The sequence below is a fragment of the Schistocerca serialis genome, chromosome 7, assembly GCF_023864345.2.
Source record: "Schistocerca serialis cubense isolate TAMUIC-IGC-003099 chromosome 7, iqSchSeri2.2, whole genome shotgun sequence".
In the NCBI taxonomy this organism is placed as follows: domain Eukaryota; kingdom Metazoa; phylum Arthropoda; class Insecta; order Orthoptera; family Acrididae; genus Schistocerca; species Schistocerca serialis.
Genome location: NC_064644.1, coordinates 282,486,473 through 282,508,031, shown reverse-complemented (window position 1 = coordinate 282,508,031; position 21,559 = coordinate 282,486,473). Strand labels below are relative to the sequence as shown.

At 42.5% G+C, this 21,559-nt stretch overlaps 1 protein-coding gene across 1 annotated transcript in view; it reads right to left on the bottom strand.

The window, feature by feature from the left end:
• Positions 1-21,559, bottom strand: part of LOC126413020 (lachesin-like) — a 440,858-nt gene that overhangs the window by 349,266 nt on the left and 70,033 nt on the right. The window contains exon 2 of the mRNA XM_050082912.1: positions 8,770-8,977. Within this exon, the coding sequence (XP_049938869.1) occupies positions 8,770-8,827 (58 nt within the window). The 5' untranslated portion in view covers positions 8,828-8,977. The remainder of the gene's footprint in view (positions 1-8,769; positions 8,978-21,559) is intronic.

The window sequence follows — 21,559 nt, the reverse complement described above, 5'->3', positions numbered from 1 at the left end:
TATAGTACTATACAATAAAATTCCGGTTGTTAATAATGTCAAGATGATGTGGAATGAATTATGCGTGGTTAACTAATTAGGTAGTGCTAAATAAGGTACAAATTTCATTTTGAGATTTTTACGCCTTTGTAGAACATTTAACGTCACTTTCCGGTATTATTTCTTCCTTCGTACGTCTATCGTACATTTTTGTCTGTCTCGTTTCTCTTCCTTAATCTGCCGAGGACCTCGTTCAGTTTTATGTACTATAGCATTTCAAGATTTAATCTCGGCTTCGTCTACCTTGCAACCGTCCTTTCAACGACTCTTCGTTCAAGGCATTTTCTTGTCTCCCCTCACCTTCATTTCATTGTCAACTCTGTTTCAACGTTTTCTTGTTTTGTCTAGTTTCTCTGATTTACTGAGTATTTGTTTAAGCACTAGCTTAGTATTTGCATCTCTCGACTGAATTGCTCGTTCTGTAACATTTGTGGCTACTGTTTGAAACTCCAGTACTGTTTCTACCGCTGTTTCCTACATTTGTATAATGCTGTCTCGTCAATAGAAGCCACCTCAATTCCTTTCAGTTTCGCCTGAACTCTAGTAAACAGTCAGGAAATTGATACTCTCTGTCTTAAAATTGTCTAAGCGGATGCTGTTGGATCGAAAACATCAGTCCGCCACACGGTCGTTATGTAAAACTGACCTACCACACCTCTCCGTGGCTCTTCCCACTAACCGAAGCTGTCACTTTTACAACAGCTACCTGATTAATTAGGACAACTCTACAAAACTGTAATCAAGTGTGAATTCGCTGACATAAACCACAATACCTCTTACCGTAACTGGTACGTATGACTGAACCCAATACTCGCAACACACACTGTCTATAGTGCTCCGATAGCAAGGGTTCTGTACTCTGTCAGAAGTATTTGTTACGTTAATGCACAGTGTGGTCGCAACAACATCCACACGACAAAATTCAAGTACCATACTCCTTTGGCAGTTTGGGGTTAACACATAATTCTCAAACCCGAATAAATAAGTCACAGAAACCGTCTTGTGCCTAGTTTTCCTCTAGAAACGCGCAACACACTCTCAAACTTCGTCTACAAAACAAGAGATACAAATATATACGTACGTAGACACACGTACACAGGAAGGTCTAGTGTAATGTTGATTATTGAGAAGTTAATTGTTTGCAATTTTAAATGGATATGTGGACTATTATCTCTGTTATGTTTAATGCAATTGTTACGAAAAGAGTAAATGAACCTAAATGTTTTTTTTTTCTGGCAAATATCAGCTGCTTGCTGTTGCTTAAGTTATTCATAACAAACGCAATAGAAAAATATTGACTAGTGTAAATACCAGTCACGTACATTAGCGGAAAGACTAACCAGAGCTAATTTACCGTGCTAGACGCATTTCAGTGAAAGACAATAGCACATATGTAGAAAATCTAAAAATAATATGTTTGCTGTCACATTAATGTACTCTTTTGTTCTGCCCCGTGTTCAGGTCTCGGTCCGGCATCCAGTTTTAATCTGACAGGAAGGTTCGTACAGAAAATGCTGTTTGAATTGTAATATTTGTTTCTTTTCAGTATCATTATATGTAACCTCTGCGTTTTTTTTAAGCTTTGGCCCAGAAGGAAACGTATTTCTATGAATTTAAAAAACTGCAATTGCAGACGTGGCAGTTCATAAACGATCTGTTTACGCTGGGATTCCAAGACATTTTGATGGTCAGGTGCGAGCGCGGAGTATCTCTGTGAAAACTCAGTTGTTTTATGAAAATAATAATATTTCTAGTCACGTTGGAAGGCGGAGTAGGTTGAAAGAATTCAGAGACAGGTTATTCAGACGAACCGTGCTATATTTTACAAGGAGAGACGAGTGGAACTCAGAACCCTCTGGAAAACGATTGCTTCAGTATTTTGCATTAATTCACTGATGTTTCGAGAAGAAGATTTTGTTCCGAAAATCGACACAGAAGAGGAGAGCACAAGTGGGGAAGACCAAAGAAGAATTACAAGAGAGAAGATGTATTTTAATATCATTGCACAAGATGCTGGGTAGGAGAAACTGATAAACAAACGATCTGACACTTCAATATACGTAACTCCACAGTCATCATTGTTAAAACTACAAATCTATGCCCAAAAGTTATAACCCGTCATAGTCCATTCCCGCTTTCTGCTCCAAAACAGTTAAAAACGCTGGAGCATTCATGGACACATATTTGAAATTTAGTGATACATTTTTCTAATCGACGATCTAGCAACTACCATTTTACTACGGGTCTGCCATTTCCGAGAACAGCAGCATTGAGATGGCTGCAAAGAACTTCCTCCACTGCAGCGCATTTCCAGGTGAATTATATCTACAGTTCAGCGGTTGTCATTCATCCTTTGTTGTACATAGAGGGAAAATAGAATTTCGATAGGCTGTTAAATTAAAGTGAAGAAAGACTGGAGAGCACTGTTAGCATTCGCTTAAGTAAATAATTGACATTATTGTACAGTATATCAATGTATGGACAGTAACAGAAATGTATCACCCAGTTTGAATTTATTATCGTACACTAAAATCATAACTGGGCCAACATTGTGTACTGTGATAACCTAAAGAGGTTAAAGGCTATAGTGACCTTTGTTTTGTTTTAAAAAAAACCATATTGAAGACGGGAATTAGTTTGAAATACAACAAAAGATTTCAGAAATTGTTGAAATGGCTCTAAGCACTATGGGACTTAACATCTGAAGTCATCAGTCCCCTGACTTAGAACTACTTAAACCTAAATAACCTAAGGACATCACACACATCCATGCCCGAGGCCGGATTCCAACCTGCGACCGTAGCAGCAGCGTGGTTTCGGACTGAAGCGCCTAGAACCGCTCGGCCAATTACATTAATGTGACAGCCACCATGGTGTCAGATTTCATACACACGTGCTTCTGCCATGCACGGCCCTGTCTTTAGCACGGTAATGTAACTCTAATTAGGCTTCTCACATAAATACGTGACCGGTGTTTACAATAATCAACATTTTACTATTGCGTTCGATCTGAATGTCTCAGCAACACTGAGCGGCCAACACACGTCAGGAGAACATTTAGGTTATCTTGCTTTTTGCGTAACAACCGTATCAGACACCACAGAGGTAATAGCCCAAATAGCCATTTACCATAGCAATCAGTTAACTTCTTAGTAATCTAGATTACAGTCTTTTCGGACGACGTGTGTTTGCTTGCCCGTCGCTTATGAGTTGGCGGTGTGTGTCATGGTTCGGCCGTGTCATTGCTCGGTCACTGCCTTTAGTATTGGTTGCGTTTTCCGTCCGAGTGTTTGTGAAATTGTGTGTAGTTTTTGATGGTGTCTGCTCAGTTATTTTAATGCTGTCTCCGTGCTGGTGTGCGAGCAGTCGGTCGGTTGGCGTGGAGCAGCGAGGAAATCTCTGCAGGGCGTAGTTAGGCCGGGACCGCTGGCGGTTTCTATGCAGTATCGAAGTGTGTGGGGCTGTTCCCATTGCTACGAGGTCCGTGGCTCACCGACCCTGTTCACGAAAGTTGAGTTTGGATTTCATTCACCAGGAAGTCAAGACTGTTCACATTGTTCCGTTTGGTTCTTGTTGTTGGCTGTTGGGACGTTCCCACAAGCAACAACGTGAGTGTTCGAGTTTGCGAAGGTTCAGCCACCTTCCAGTGCAGTCTAACTGTATTTGGTTACTTGCAATTGAAGTGCACCATCGGAATTTTCTACCTTCTGGCCGTTAACGTTCCGGATACCTGCCCTGGACGTTGACGGAAATTTAGGCAGTGTCCTTTCCCTACCGTGTTGTCGCTGTCCGGCACAGTGTGTAATTTCACACCTCAATATTTGCTTGGTTGTGGGCGTCCATGCCTTTTACGTTTTGCATTGAACTCCCCGTTGTGTGCTGGTCGAGTGGAGTGCAAGTTACCTTGTCGGTGGGTCCGTTGTCTGTCTGTTGGTTGGGTTGTCGTCAGATCGAGAATGGTTGGGCCGACTGCCTGTCTCACCTAAGTGATCGTTAGTATTTCAAGTGCTGGCCGACCGCTGAAACTTCTGAGCGCCGTTAGCTGCACTGTCTTTCTTATTTTCTGTCTTTCTTATTTGTATGGCTCATAGCCGATGTTTTGAATTAAAGTTTAATTGTTTTAGTGGTATTTTAAATCACCGGCCTTCAGCCGCTTTAAAATTAAAATTCCCTGCTTGTCAAGTGTTAGATTATTTGGGCCTTCAGCCTGATTAAAATATTGTTTATAGATAGAGCCTTGGGCCTTCTGCCCACTAAAAATTATTTTAGATGTGTTTTGAGACATGGTCCTTGTGCCATTTCACAATTAAAGGTTTCTTGCTTGTCAGGTGTTAGATTGTTTGGGCTTTCGCCTGATTAAAATATTGTTTAAAGATATAGTCTTGGTCCGTCTGCCTACCAAAAATTATTTTAGTTGTCTTTTAAGTCATGGGCCTTCACCCGTTTTTAAATTAAAGTTCCTTGCTTGTCAAATATTAGATTATTTGGTGCTTTCAGCCTCATTGAAGATAAGACCTTGTGCCTTGTGTTTTTATATTTAATTTTATCTTGACTCTTAGATCATGGGCCTTCAGCTGTCTTTAAATTAAGGTTGTTGTTTTTCAAGTGTTAGATTTTGGGCCTTCTGCCAAATTGTAGAACTTACTTAACGTGAGGCCTTCTGCTTTCTAAATATTATTTTTGGTGTCTGGATTTTGAATTAATGGCTTTCAGCCGTTTTTTTTTTTTTTTAATTAAGGTGGTTGAGCCCTTAAAGCATAAGACAGTGTGGCGTATTAAGCCGATAAATAACTTCAAGAATTTGTACCGTAATGTTTGAAGCATTCTGTTTTAATTCCAGTCTGTCAAACGAGCGTGGTACTTCAAGTTAAATTCGGCCATTCAGGTGCTGTTGCGAGTAAGTTGTGTATTAATATAATAAGTACTTGTGACAGCATAGGGAAGTCGTACTAGCGGAGCATTGTAGACAGTGTGGGTTGAAAGTATTTGATTCACTCATACTTGTGATTTACGTCAGCGAACTCCTGCTTGCTCATACTTTTGTAAAGTAGTACTAACTAATCCGGTAGCTGCAGTAGCAGTAATAGCTTGGGTTAGTCGGAAGAGTTGCAGAAAAGTATGATAGGTTAATTTTGCGCAATGGCTGTGTGGCGGATTGATGTTCTTTTCATACGTAGCAGCATCCAGTTAGACCAGCTCAAGAGAGTCTTCGGACAAAGAGTATCGAATAGGTGACTGTTTTGCTTGAGTTCAAGCGAAATCGAAAGGAATACAGATGACCTCTGTTGGTGAGGTAATTATACCACTTTTGATACATTACCTAAATTTACACGTTATCGATGTTCTAAATTCTTCAGTTTTATAGCATTCCACATATATTTTTGTGGTTTCTGCGTACTCAGTTGCGTAAGGTTGGTACAGTTGTTGAACTTGTCATTTATGTCTTCCTCTAGTTCGCTATTTGCTCGTTTCCATAGAGTTTTCCACCAAAAAAGAAACATTTCAATCGATAGTATGCTATGAGGCAGGTGTTCAAAAACTGCCGAAGAATATCATTAACCTACGCATTAGAAAACGGGAAGGTGTTACCGTAAAGAAGCTCTACGCTGTTGGACAACAGTCCCTGTTAGTCATTTTGAAGGGAGCATCGTAGTCGGTGATAGGTCTGACAGTAGTTCGCTGCAGTTACGATAGTTGCTTTAGACACAAAGTCGATGAGTAGGACGCCATTTTGATAGTGAAACACTGTGGCCGTAGCCTTTTTATTGCCGGTTTTTTATGTGGAGTTTTTGGTTTTGCTTACGAACGTGTATGAATTCATTAAGGAACACATTGTTTCCCGGATTTTGTGTGAAACCAACTGATGCTTGCCAGTAACAAGGTGATTCTAAAACTTCTCGCCATTTTTGTCCTACCTGGTGAGAAATTCAGAGCAGCTCATATTCGGTCTTTTTCGTCTTCCTCTCTCAAAAGACAGAGAACCTAGCTGGCGCTCTTTTAAGAGCCAAATCACCACTAAATATCTGGTGTATAAGTGTTAGTGATACTTAAGGCAAGGAGACCTTCAGCCTGTCAATAGTGAAGGCTGTCCTGCAGAATTTGTACTTTAATCTTTGAGTTCGTCAGTCACAACTGAAGGTCGCTTAATTTCTTTTAATCAAAAATATTCTTTCGTTCGCCATTCAACACGGTGCGTAATTTTTCCCACTATAGCTTCTTTTATCACCCTTACATTAATGCCTGTTATCTGTCTAACAAATTTCGATAGGGTTCTTCTTTTTGTATTCGGAAGCAGCATATACGCGAGGCAGGATCCTCAATTTCATCAAACATTTTAAAATCTCCCGAATAAGCAGTAAACGACCGTTCTTTCTGGCACTTAGCGCCATACTGGCACCAAACATTAGAAAGATCTTTGACACGACAAAGGGCATCTGGAAGAGAGGGAGAACTGCGCGACTCGTCAGACCAGACATTCTTTACTTTTAGAATGGACTTCGTACAACAGTACCACAAATCTACGTCAACAGCTACATCACTACTCTGCAATTCACACTTAAGTGCCAGACAGAGGTTTATTCAGACTTCTCTTCTACCATTCCACTCAAGAACAGAGCATGAAAAAAATAAACACTTAAACATTTCGTGCTCTGATTTCTCTTATTTTATTAGTTTGATCTTTCCTCATTCTACATATTGGCGGCCGTAAAATGTTTTCTCGTACAGAAGGGAAAACTAGTCGTAGAATTCTCGTGAAATCATCTCGCCGCAACGAAAGTAGCCTTTGTTATTCATTAAATTACGACCTAGTTTCGGTTTTGTATGCCGTTTTCAAGTGACTGAGTTTATGTCTTGCAATATATGTTAACGACATAAATTCAATGACTTGAAAATCGCATAAAAGGCCGAAACATGGATCGTAATTAAATAAACAACAATACAGTCAAATGGCAATGAGTCAATTTTCTTAGAAAAGAGAAAATAGCCTTTATTTTAATGATCGCCACCCCAACTCGCTTACGATAAGCGTGACGCTCTCTCCCATATTTTGCGGTAATACCAAACGCGTTACCCTTCTTTGGACTTTTTCGATGTCCTCCGTCAATCCTAGCTGGTGAGGATCCCATACAGCGCAGCAACACTCTAGCAGATAACAGACAAGCGTGCAGTCTCTTTAGGAAACAGTTTTGTAGTTACAGCAACCACAGATCAGATTATACATTGTTACCTCAAAAAATTCCTAAAATACAGCAAAATAATGTTAAAAAATCCTTCAAACACATTTGAAAAGGAATGAAAATTCTTCAAGGCTGCATGAGCTTTATACATGTTCCTTTAACAGGCAACACAACTGTTTTCACCCTTCTATCGGAGCATCTTCAGCTGATAACCTGTGTTGAATACAAGAAGTGTTTAAAAAAACGCTGTTATTGGATAGTGCAGAGTAGCGAGGAAAAAGAATAGGTTTCTGTTCACAATTTTTCACTTCATAAGGCTTGAGAGAATGCACAATGACCCAACATTCATGTTAGATTATTTGTGTAACCTCTTAAAAGGCTGATCATCAAATTGCTAAAATTAGAATCTATACACTGTAAAATGAACGTCTGAAGTATCAGAACTCATAAGGAAAAAAAACCATTGGACGAGAGTAAATCACTGCAAGTTAGGACACAGTGGTAATACTGACTGTGGTAATACTGACTGACCAAGGCTGTGTTATAAGAGACGCATCTCATGGTCTAAAAAATTGACTATTTTTCAAACGTAGTGCGAAGATGCTGTCGACATTCTAAGTTATCCAAATGAATTCCTATCAGGAAAACATCCAATTTACCATTGAACACAATTCAGACGGTACGCTCCCTTACCTTGAGTTACTCATTACCTTAAAGAACTCTGGTTTCTTTATGACATTTTCCGCAAATTATCCACCTGTTACAGCTTCAGAGAGTTCTCCAATAGCCGGCCGGTTTGGCCGTGCGGTTCTAGACACTACAGTCTCGAACCGCGTGAGCGCTCCGGTCGCACGTTCGAATCCTGCCTCGGGCATAAATGTGTGTGATGTCCTTAGGTTAGTTAGGTTTAAGTAGTTCTAAATTCTAGGGGACCTCAGAAGTTTGATCCCATAGTGCTCAGAGCCATTTGAAACATTTGAACCAGTTCTCCAATAAAACAGAGTCTTTGGTTTGCCTTCTCCACAACATTTACAATGTAATTCCCAGGTATTTACTTGAATTTATAGCTTTTAGATTTTGTGATTTATGGGATTTCTTTTAGTACTCACACGCAGTTTTCCTTACCTAGAGTTGATTGCCACGTTTCGCAGCATATAGATATCGTGTCTAAGTAAAACTGACAGTTGTAGGTGGGTTGCAACCAGTTAGTCGTGCCACAAAATGGTAATGTGGCACAGGGGCGCCACTATTGATGATGTTGTTTGGTTTGTGGGGCCCCTCAACTGCGCGGTTATCAGCGCCCGTACAAATTGCAAATTCCCAACCTTTGCTCAGTCCAAACTCTCCTCTTTCATGAATGATGATGAAATGATGAAATGATGAGAGCAACACAAACACCCAGTTATCTCGTGGCAGGTGAAAATCCGTGACCGCGCCAGGAATCGAACCCGGGACCCCGTGCTCGGGGAGCGAGAACGTTACCACGAGACCACGAGCTGTGGACGGGCGCCCTATTGGCGCGTACTAGTGAGCACTAGCGCGACGTACTCACCGAGGACGTCGAGGCAGCCGAGCTGCTTCTTCATGACGCTAGTGTTGATCTGGCACATGTAGCAGCCGCGGTCCGTCTCCTTGACCTGGCGGATGTGCAGCCGCCACGTGCGCTCCCCGTCGTGCGAGACGGTGATGCGCGCGTTGTGCGTCACCACCTTGTCGTGCAGCGCCAGCACCGTCTGGTCCTCCGCCCTCAGCCACCCCACCTGCGGGCAAGCGAAGGGTGAGCGAACCGTGCTCACGCGTCTCACACCTGCCAAAGCACAGCAAAAATGACTTTCAGTACAACCGACATACTCGTCTCGTGAGAATCGGCAACTACAGGGTGTTACAAAAAGGTACGGCCAAACTTTCAGGAAACATTCCTCACACACAAAGAAAGAAAATATGTTATGTGGACATGTGTCCGGAAACGCTTACTTCCCATGTTAGAGCTCATTTTATTACTTCTCTTCAAATCACATTAATCATGGAATGGAAACACACAGCAACAGAACGTACCAGCGTGACTTCAAACACTTTGTTACAGGACATGTTCAAAATGTCCTCCGTTAGCGAGGATACATGTATCCACCCTCCGTCGCATGGAATCCCTGATGCGCTGATGCAGCCCTGGAGAATGGCGTATTGTATCACAGCCGTCCCCAATACGAGCACGAAGAGTCACCACATTTGGTACCGGGGTTGCGTAGACAAGAGCTTTCAAATGCCCCCATAAATGAAAGTCAATAGGGTTGAGGTCAGGAGAGCGTGGAGGCCATGGAATTGGTCCGCCTCTACCAATCCATCGGTCACCTAATCTGTTGTTGAGAAGCGTACGAACACTTCGACTGAAATGTGCAGGAGCTCCATCGTGCATGAACCACATGTTGTGTCGTACGTGTCAAGGCACATGTTCTAGCAGCACAGGTAGAGTATCCCGTATGAAATCATGATAACGTGCTCCATTGGGCGTAGGTGGAAGAACATGGGGCCCAATCAAGGCATCACCAACAATGCCTGCCCAAACGTTCACAGAAAATCTGTGTTGCACAATGTTGATTGTGAAAATTTACAATTTGATCAAGTTGGAATGAAGCCTCATCCGTAAAGAGGACATTTGCACTGAAATGAGGATGGAAACATTGTTGGATGAACCATTCGCAGAAGTGTACCCGTGGAGGCCAATCAGCTGCTGATAGTGCCAGCACACGCTGTACATGGTACGGAAACAACTGGTTCTCCCGTAGCACTCTCCGTACAGGGACGTGGTCAACGTTAGCTTGTACAACAGCGACTTCTCTGACGCTGACGTTAGGGTTATCGTCAACTGCACGAAGAATTGCCTCGTCCATTGCAGGTATCCTCGTCGTTATAGGTCTTCCCCAGTCTCGAGTCATAGGCTGGAATGTTCCGTGCTCCCTAAGACGCCGATCAATTGCTTCGAACGTCTTCCTGTCAGGACACCTTAGTTCTGTCTCGATACAAACGTACCGCGCCACGTCTATTGCCCCGTGCTAATCCATTCATCAAATGGGCATCTGCCAACTCCGCATCTGTAAACATTGCACTGACTGCAAAACCACGTTCGTGATGAACACTAACGTGTTGATGCTACGTACTGATGTGCTTGATGCTAGTACTGTAGAGCAATGAGTCGCATGTCAACACAAGCACCGAAGTCAACATTACCTTCCTTCAATTGGGCCACCTGGCGGTGAATCGAGGAAGTACAGTACTTACTGACGAAACTAAAATGAGCTCTAACATGGAAATTAAGCGCTTCCGGACACATGTCCACATAACATCTTTTCTTTATTTGTGTGTGAGGAATGTTTCCTGAAAGTTTGGCCGTACCTTTTTGTAACACCCTGTATATTGTTATCTACCATAATTCTCGCTTTCACGGTTCTCGGGTGTATGCCGGATGCAGTCGTCGAAGGTCCACGAAATTTCGGCGAACAATAGTTACGCCATCATTAGAGGGTACTGATCGCGTGATGGATCTTCGGTGCGCTTTATATACAGGGTGTTTCACTAAATGTGTTTGCCTCTGTAAGTTACGAAGTAATAGGCGACGGAAATATTTATTGCGGTAGGTCACCATAAGAAACGTTACACTGTCTGCGGAGCTATGGACATAGTTTATTGTGTTATTATCCAAGGAGATACAGTAAAAAGATACATTTTTCAAAATGGAACAATAGTTGTTTCTAACATGCACTGGAATCAGTAACACCAGTTGTGTACACATTAATTCAAATTACATCCCTATCACTTTTAGTTTGGGAGCTACAACCCTTCAAAGTTTCAGGGCCTGATGCCACACGATGTACATAATACATGGCTCTGTGGTGGGTGATGGGTGTTCTGGCGGTGGGAAGTTGATCTAAATCAGATGTTCAAATGTGTGTCCATGTTCCTGAATGCACAATGCAATGCGCCTTCTACAGGATCGGCGGACGAGATGTTACATCGCCGGTATCGTGGAGCAACATGCGTCCTCGATGCGCCGTTTTGGATCATCTGGGGATGTGGGCTCAGTGACATAAACACGATCCTTTAGATATCCCCACAAAAAGAAATCTAATTGTGTTAAATCGGGCGACCTTGCGGGCCATGAGTGAGGACCGTGGCGCCCCAACTACCTTCCTGCAAACATGTTGTTTAGTTCTTCCAAACAGCACACGCAGAATGGACTGGGTGACCATCGTGCTGCATCCATATATGGACTCTCGTGTGTAGACACATTTGTTCAAGGAGTCCATCTAAACTGTCGACTATACACGCGCGATGCAACTCGCTTGTCAGTGTACCTGAGAAGTGGTGTGGACCGATGATTTCATCCCCAAGGATTCCACATCATACATTAATAGACCACCTACGTAGACGGTCGACAGGTCGTACCCACCGAGAATTGTCTGAGGCCCAGTAGTGCACGTTATGGCGATTCACTGCACCATAATTTCTGAACGGTAACTCATCAGAGAACATAACACCTTGTAAAGACTCCAGCGTGAAATTACGCATGGCATATTCACAGAATGTAACTCTTGGACGGAAATCGTTCCCGTGCAGCTCCTGGGTCAGTGACAGGCGGTACGGCTGAAACCTGTGGCCGTGTACTATACGCTACACAGATGTGAGGCTCATACCAGCGACTGCAGCAACGGGTCGTAAGCTGAAATGACGATCGTGGTGTACTGCAGCTAAAACCAACACCTCCGTCTCCTCACTTACCGCAGTTCTTCGTTGTTGCTGCAGCACATTACCTAGCTGCCTGTTTCCCGAAGTCGTTGTTCGACACGTAAGAACGTAATGTCTGTGGGAGCACTTCGCCTAGGGTATCTCACGGTGTACGCCATGCTTGCTTCAGTGGCATCGTGTTGGCACTCGCTGAGCATCAGCAACATGCCACCGTACTCGTTGTTAGTGTATGCCATCTTCATCCGATGTCAGTAACTGTAGTATATTGAGCCCCGTTTGTTTGTGTGGCTCGAACTGTCGCGTATACGGCCGTGTGCGGCGACAGTGGGCAGCCTAACAGCCCGTCGAGGAAGCTTCTCGCTCCGTGACACCGTTGACCTTCCAACTCGGCCGCACCACATTTAGAAACCACATTGCATTATGTGCAGCGTGTGTGGTATCTGCCCCTGACATTTTGAAGGGTTGTAATTCCGAAAATAAAAACGATAGGAATGTGATATAAATTGATGTATACGCAGCTAAGTCGAGAGCATGATAAAAAATGTTGTGGCGTAGCAAGACAGCCACGCCACGGAAGTAGCCGAAAGGCACGTGTTTAGTTCACGCAGGCAAGAGATAGGTCTGTACCAGGAGACGTAATAAATGCTATAAAGAAAAGTACGTAGCTGCTGGAATACTTAACTTTAATCCATCCTTGTTGCATACATCGCTCTTGACGATACAAGTGAGACTCTTTAGATACAAGCTATGTAAGGCTAATGGCTCCTTGCTAGGTCGTAGCCATGGACTTAGCTGAAGGCTATTCTAACTATCTGCTCGGCAAAGGAGCGAGGCTTCGTCAGTGTAGTCGCTAGCTACGTCGTCCGTACAACTGGGGCGAGTGCTAGTCAGTCTCTCGAGACCTGCCTTGTGGTGGCGCTCGGTCTGCGATCCCTGACAGTAGCGACACGCGGGTCCGACATGTACTAATGGACCGCGGCCGATTTAAAGCTACCACCTAGCAAGTGTGGTGTCTGGCGGTGACACCACAAAAACCGCTATTGTTCCTTTTAAAAAATTGAATCCTATACATATTTTGTGCGTCCAGACTTCTGGCCTCGCAGGGTGCACACCGTGTTAAGTTGTGGGGAGAGGTGTGGTTGTTGGTGTGGATTGGCTGAGGGGGAGGCCAAAGTTGTCTGCGGCGCCGTCCGCGTCGCGTTTCGCATGCGGGTGTTAACGATTTTCTTTAATTGAGCTAAGTACTGGCTCCTATGCATTGCTTAGTTTGAAGTCCGTATCCTTCTTTATTAAATTATACGTCATACATATTTCAATCGCTTCTTTAAAAATGCAGTCCGACAATTTGTTCGTGTTGGCAAAGACTTCCGTTTGCTTGTGATTCATTACTGTCCACTCTCAATGCAGTGTTCTGCTATTGCCGACTTGCTGGGCTGCAGTAAGCTGGTGTGTACTTCGTGTTCTGTCTTCAATGGTATGGATTGTTTGACCAATATAGGTTTTCACACGTTCACACGGGACTTGGTACAAACCCACAATGGTATTTGCGTCATGTATGGGGATAGAGCCAATCCACACAGGACGGCTAGATAATGATTTCCCGTTTTCAGGAGGATAGTTTGGACATTAACGGCTCTCCGTGTTCAGGAAGACTTTCGGAGTTCGATGAAGACCGTTTAAACACATTAATCCACAATGATCCGTATCAGTGTACTCGAGAATGGCGGATGTGATGAACTGTCATCATCCTAACATCGTGCAACATTTGTATGCTATGGGGATGGCTAAAAAATGTTGTGAACGCTCTAAAGCCAAAATTACAAAAGTCAGCGAGGGGCCACGAGTGTGTGTCTGCTTGCTCCTCGTCAATTCGCCGCTATATGACACCGAGCATTCCTATCCTGTAACATTAGTAGTGACGAGTAATGCTGTGTTTCTGGTACAAAAGAGTAATAGAAGGAATGGTTGAGTCCAAACAAAGCAGAAATTCCCCGTCGAAAGACCAGCGCACAGCCTCGAGAGGTAGCGTTACGTATCTGGTGGAGCAGCGACGGTGCGGCTTACTACGAATTGTTTCACAGAAGTGTAAACACCTCTGGTGGCATTTATTGTCCCAACTGAGACGTCTTGCAGACGCAGTCTATAAACAACTCGAGGGACGGCGTGAAGTTATGGTACTCCACGATAACGCCCGCCGGCATTCTGCTCGACTGACAAAAAAACTCTAAGCAGGAAGTGAGTTGGGAAGTTGCTGCGCGTCTGCCTCATTTAGCCGGTCTTGCGCCCTCAGACCCCACCTTAAACACCACTGCTGGAGTTTGTTGTCACAACTGAGACGTCTTGTAGACGGAGTCTATGAACAACGTCCAGGAAAACTGCTCAATGATGATACTCCAAAATAACACCCGCCCGCTTTCTGCTAGACTGCTAGATTGACAAGAGTTGGATTGGGTAGGCACTCCGCACCTTCCTTATTCACGTGATCTTGTGCCCTCATTTCCGCAGCTTTTACTCTTTGTATCGAACAACCTTCAAGGAACTTTCTTTCTGGATGAAACAGCTCCCAAACATGGCTCAACGACTTCTACGTCTCAAAACACGTGGTTTCTACACTCGCGGAATCGAAAAGTTACCCGAGTGTTAGCAGACAGTTGTAAATAGTAAAGGAGAATATTATGTATGACTAAAACTTATGTGTATCCTTAAACTTATGGAAAAACGCTGTCAAGTTATCTACCAATTCAATATTTATATGCCCCAGATCGTTGAAGATGCGGAATTTTCGGCATTACAGTCTGTACGAGAGTTTCTTGCAGCATTTAGTTCTAGGAAAAATTTAATTGTGAGTTAATCAAAGAATAAACTAGGTCACATTCATTTCCATGGATACTGATTGGAACACGTCCAATAGCTTCTCCGTGAAATTATAATACTGAAAGTAAATACACATTTTAAACAGACACTATAGATGAAGTTCAGTAAAGTTTTCATTCATTATATAGTACGTTTTGTCTGCGTTTCATTTTTATCATTTTCTTATTAAATGTACCATACAAAACAATGAAGTATTTATCTATGTGATGCAGTTAATAACCGTTAGATGCAATTCCATACATTAGAAGATTCTGTGGCGGACTGCCTTATTATTTTTGAAGCATGAAGGGATATAGCATCTATGTATATCATACTACATCTGAACCTCCACATTGCCCAAGGAGATGGCTGTAAGTTTTATTCACGTTGTATGGGCACTAACTGCGTCGTGTACAGTACTTGTCTGATCTTCCCTTAGTAGCGCACATATTGAACATGGTTACAAGTGTTGATGGACTTGATCACGTAATGGAGGAAGGTCGCTCCCTTTCATTGGCGCAACGTAAATTTGTTAAATTTTTAAGCTGAGTGGACACCGTTACGTAAGTCTGTAGTATCCCTCCGCTCAGAGATCTATCAAATACAGTGTAATCTATGCAGCGTGTGCGATTTGGAAAAACCATGCAATAGTGATTATATCAAAGCTTACTCAGTACTGTTAATATACGTACTTGGTTAGAAAACGCCAAAGCCATAACCTCGGCGAAGAACAGCGCTATAGTTATATGCGATTAGTGACCCCGGTCCGAAATGTCTTTCAGCAGTTATCTCGTGGATCATTGGCAAAATGTCAGAGTAAAGATCCAAAGGTCTTAACTTCGAATTCTGGTCAGTCCTAGGATTTTCATTTGCCAGTTTTCACTTCGTTCACCTCTGCCAATATTTGTTCATGTGAAAAATACCGAGTTGTATGGTATTTTGAGATACACGTTAAACAGTAGATCCTTCCGTATTCCGGCAGAATAAGTTAATTCAAAAATCAGAAGAAGGCGTTGTGCATACAACTACAAATGGAATATGCATACTAAAGCAGTGTAGTGTTCTAGCCAATCCTCGGGGTGAAGGTGGCTTACACTTTTTACAGCTTACAATTACCCGAGGCTGAAATTTAGTAATGGTTGCTAAAAGAAAAAATTATTCCTAATGGCACACAGGATAACACAAATTGCTCTTGCGATGCAGGAGGTACTAATCTTGTCTTCTTTGTGTCCCCAAAGTCGCCCATATAAAACATTAGATCATAAAGGTGCCCATCAGTTTGTGAGAAAACTATTGTTTTGGACGGAAATACAAGGAAATACAGTGTGAATGAGGAGGTAAAGGTACATTCTTTGAGGGGTGATAATATTAATGATTCTGAACAAAAACTTGATATGAACATATATCCTGTTCCGAATGATTTCCGAGACGGAACACATCACTTAACATCAGTTTTGTGCGTTTTTCTTAAATAACCTGAAAACCGTACATTCCAGCAAAAACGTGTCGCAGTACAAAATCAAAGTACGTTAAATTACCTTTTGCGTGAAGAGAGCGTGAGAATAAGGAAATCTCCCAACCTCCTCTACACTTCTGTGATACGCCTTAAACAATGACAGTGTTTGACTAATACAGAAAATAATTAACAATAAACGTTAAATATGATCTATCTCTGAAATCATTCGGAATAGGGCCTATGTCCATATGATGTTTTTTGTTGAAAATCACCGATAATATCACCCCTGAAAGCATGTACCTTTCATCCTGACTCAACCTTTATATAATCAGTTACGTAACATTGAAATTAGGAAATGACAAACCATATTCTCTGTCGTGGATATTACAAGCAATGAAACTACATAATTTAAATGAATTCTGTGATAAAATTACGTCTTACGTGGAGTAATATACTAGAACCATGTATATATATGCGAGTGTGAGGGATTGAGAAGTATGAATAATAACAGATTAGAACAATTTATGTGGGTTTACGGGGTGGGTTAGCAGCGACAAATAATAGTAATATACCCCTCGTTAAACGTCTGTTGAGTTCTATGGAAAGTGCTAATGTTGCAGAACTGATGGAGAAAATTTGGATGGTACCAATTTCTTACCTGCCGGTATCAGTGGAGCTAAGTAGAGTAACAGTGCTAAGGATAATAGTACGACCTACATGGAACTCGGTTGTTGGAGCTACATTTAGATGTTTTGTGAAAATAACGGTGAAATTAAAGCGTTGTTCCTGCTGACTTGTCGAAAATCTTCCAGTCCACTCGTCCAGTCATTTTGATCAAGTAAACTGATCAACAACAAAGTTGAAACATCGTTCTCACTCACTAAATCATGTTCTCCGTATTATTGGGAACGTGTTTCATGTTCGCTTCTGAGCACAGCCACGAACAGTCACCTGCATAGTAGGAGAGGGAAGTAAACGTACATTCTCAATACACACTGACCAGTCACAATACTGTAACCACCTGTCAAGAGCAAGAATAACCGCCTTTCACAGCGTGGACGTGCAGGGAATCAGTACTGGAAGGTACCGATAACGGCGTGGAACCATGTTGACTCCACAGCCGTGACCAGCTGCGCTAGCTTTCTCGGTTGAGGATCCTTAGCACAACAACTCGATCGAGCTGGTCCCAAAGACTCTCGACTGAGTTTAAATCGGGAAGTTTGGTTTCCAGGGGAGTGTGGTAAATTCATCATGATGCTCTTCGGACCACCCACATACACTGTGAGCAGTGTGAAAATTCCTTTGTCCTGGTGCTAGATACCAGCATGTTGAAGAAAAAACAAACTGCATGTATAAATGCACATGGTTACGACGGATAGGTGGATACATGTGTTAATCGACTGTGGCGTCGATCACGACGAGATCACCCAGGGATGCCAAGAAAACGTTCCCCAGATCGTAACGCCCCATCCTCCGGCCTGGACGCTTACGATTGTTGCAGGACTGACCACGAGCATAATATGTGATTCATCTGAAAAGGCCACCTGTTGCCACTCAGTGGACGTCCAGATACACAGTACTGGCGCGCAAATTGTAGCCTTCGTCGCTGTTAACAGTACTCAGCATTGACACATGAACCAGGAGACTGCTGCGAAGGCCCATATGTACCAACGTTCGCTCTATTTTATCGAGTTACTGGTTGTTCGTTAAGAAAATGCAAACTAGAACCAGGTGGGGAAACAGTGCTCGGTGATGGGCCAATTGAAGCACCTATCTGTGGCCTACGGAGAAAACTTATTCGGATTTTCGGCTCTTTTACTTGGTTGCCGTACTCGTGATGCGAAAGGCGGGCCCTGGAGTAGCATGAGAGTTCGCCGTGATGTCCTTGTACAATTTATTTCAATATTTTCATATGAAAAATTAAGGTTCTATCGTGTAACACATTATGCAAAAAATATTTTAACGTTTTTAAGGTATATACACTTCAGAGAGAAACGTTTTTCCTGTCCGCCATTGTTGCCTTTAGAATCAGGCAGCTACAATGCAGAGTCTGGATGAAAGAGAAGTAGCTCGTACGAAGTAGAAATTCTGAGTTGAGCACGCAAATTGAAAATGCTAGTTCATTGAGCTTGAAAGATAGGAATCCGCATTGCAATTGCGCATTGCCACACAGTAACTATGTGCGGAAACAGTCAACGTAGTACATATCGCTAAGTCCCAATTAACATAGCATTTCGAATATCCAGTTTTACCCTCTATGGATCCCTCTAGCACATGACATCGTACCACATGTCCTATAACAATGTCCTTCATTCTTTCAACAGTTTCCACGTATTTCTTTCCTCGTCGATTCTGGAGAGAGCCTCCGTTTCTCTTAACGGTCCACCTGGTTTACACCTTCTTTCTAAAGCAACGCATCTCAAACCCTTCTATTCTCTTCCGTTCCGCTTTTCCCTCAGTCCATGTTTCACTACCATACAGTGCTAAATCCTCAGAGATTTCTTCCTCAAATTAAGACCTATGTTTGATACTAGTAGACTTCTCTTGGCCAGGAATCACTCTTTGCCTGTGCTAGTCGGCTTTTTGCGTCCTCTTTGCTCCGTCGATCGTGGGTTATCTTACTGCCTAGCTAGCCGGGTTCCTTTACTTCGTCTACTTCGTGATCCCCAATTCTGACGTGAAATTTCACAATGTTCTTATTTCTGCTACTTCTCATTACTTTCGTTTCTCTTTGATTTATTCTCAATCCATATTCTGTACACTTTACACTGTTCATTGCATTGAACAGATTCTGTAAAAAAAAAAAAAAGCGTGTGGCTTTGTTGGCCGGGAGGCCCCATCCGGTGAAGTGCGGCCGCCGAGATCAAGTCTTATTTTAGTCGACGCCACATTGGGCGACTTGCGGGCCGGTGATAAGGATAACACCCCCCCGCCCCCCCAGTTAACGAGCGGAGAAAATCTCCAATCCGGCCGGAAATCGAACCCGGGCCGCTTCATGGTGGGAGGCAAGCACTTAACCACTCAGCTAAGCAGGCGGACAACAGATCCTGTAATTTTTCTTCACTTTCACTGAAGATAGAATGCCATCAGCGAATCTTATCATTGACATCTTTTCACCTTGAATTGAAATTCCACTCTTGAAGCTTTGTTTTATTTCCGTCATTGCTGTATTCGATGTATACACTGAACAACACTTGGAGCCGTGTCTTATACCCTTTTGATCCAAGCATTTCGTTCTTAGTCTTCGAGTACTATTGTTCCCTCTCGGTTCTTGTACATATTACATGTAACATCATCCCCTATAATATACTCCTACTTCTCTCAGAGGGAAGTACGCCTTTTATAGGTCGACAAATCCAGTGATCGCGTCGTGAATTTTATTCAGTCATGCTTCCATTATCAATCGTAACGCCAAAATTGCGACTGTAATGTCTAAACAATCCCTAACGCCTAACTGATCGTCATCTAACATATCCTCAATTTTCTTTTTCATTTTCTTCTATATTATTCTTTTCCGCATCTTGGGTGCATGAGCTGCTAAGCTGATTGTGCGATAGTTTTCGTACTTATCTGCTCTTGCCATGATATTTTTACTGAAAGTCTGGCGGTGTGTCGCCAGTCTCATAGGTTCTACACATCAACTTTAATAGTCGTTTGGTTGCCATTTACGCCAAAGTCCTGATGGAATGTTACCAACCCCCTGCCGTATTTGATCTCAAATCTTCCACAATTCGTTTAACTTCGGACTCTATTAGTTTATACCCTCTGTCTCTCATATCGACTCCAAACATTCTGGCAGACAAGTTCTCCCTCTCATAGGCAGAGTTAATGTTATGACCCGGCTGTTAATTTAAGTAAATGTTGTTTTTCCTTTTCATTATACCTCATTCCTTCAACGATTATTCCTTTTTAGATTTCTTCACATATTTCCTGGAGCCATTTCGTCTTGGCTTTTCTGCGCTTCTTATTTATTTCGGTATTAAGTGATTTATATTAATTTATCCCTGTCTCTCTCTGAGGATTTTTGTACTTCCTTCTTTCGCCAAACAGTTGAAGTATTTCTTCGGTTACCCAAGGTTTCTTCACAGTTGTCTATCTTCTACCAATGTCTGCCTGTGTAACATCTGTGTTTGCCATGTTTGGAGATGTACACTGCTCTTCAGTTAAACTGCCTCCTGTGATATTCCTTATCCCATTATTCCCATCCTTAACGAACTTCGAATGCGTTTCATCATTCATCAGTATTTAACAATCTGACTTCCTGCCGCACTGATTCTTGCGGACTATTGTGTGAAAATTTAGTCACCTCTTCGTAGTTACAAAATTGTATCTGACTCTACATCGGTTTCTTGGTACACATTGCAATCCAATGTCTGATTTTGGAATCTCTGTTTGGCCATGATGTAATCCAGTAGAATCTTCCCCTGTCTCCAGTCTTTTCCTATTATATCTTCTCCTCTAGTGCTTGATGAGTAGAGTATTCACTATTAAGCTCTTACCATCTAATATTTATTCCAAAGCTCAGTTTAATCTTTCTTCTCTCTCATTCCTACTGCCAAGCCCATAAACTGCTGTCACCCTTTCTCTCTTTTTTCCACCAAAAGCGCGTTTCAATCATTATTAGATTTTCATCTCCCTTTACACAATGAACTGCCCATTCAGCATTCTATATGCAGACTGCTTAATGTTTGTTTCTCATACAACTTGAAACGCCATAGATAGTAAGCGCTCCTGGAAATCTGACGGTGGACAAATTCCGAAACGCGTCATGTGAGAAATAATTTCTTGACATTTACCATTGCGAACCAGTCAGCGCGACTGCAGAACTACTGTTTGCTTTAATTCAAGGCTTGCCTCAGATAATAAATGACGAAAGTATTACTTTTTTCGTGTGATATAACAATAAATTAACGATATTCGGATGTTTTATCCTTTACTTGTTCTATGAAACCTTGCTTCCTGGCAAATTTCATGATTTTAGGTCAACGGGATGTACTGTACATGTTTTGGTAAGTGACTTTGCGAGTATCAAAATATGTGACAGAAACGACCGTTACGTTTAGTATACCGAGACTTCTGTATATGACCGAAATTTCAACTTGATGCAACTGCCGCAGCCTGAGAAAATGGGGTTTTAACAGTCGGACAGACAGACGGACCGACAATAAGGTGATTTTATAAGGGATCCGTTTTTTCTGAATGAGGTACGATACCCTACAAATGAATTACCCATGCCGGCTGGAATGGCCGAGCAGTTCTAGTCGCTACAGTCTGAAACCGCGCGACCGCTACG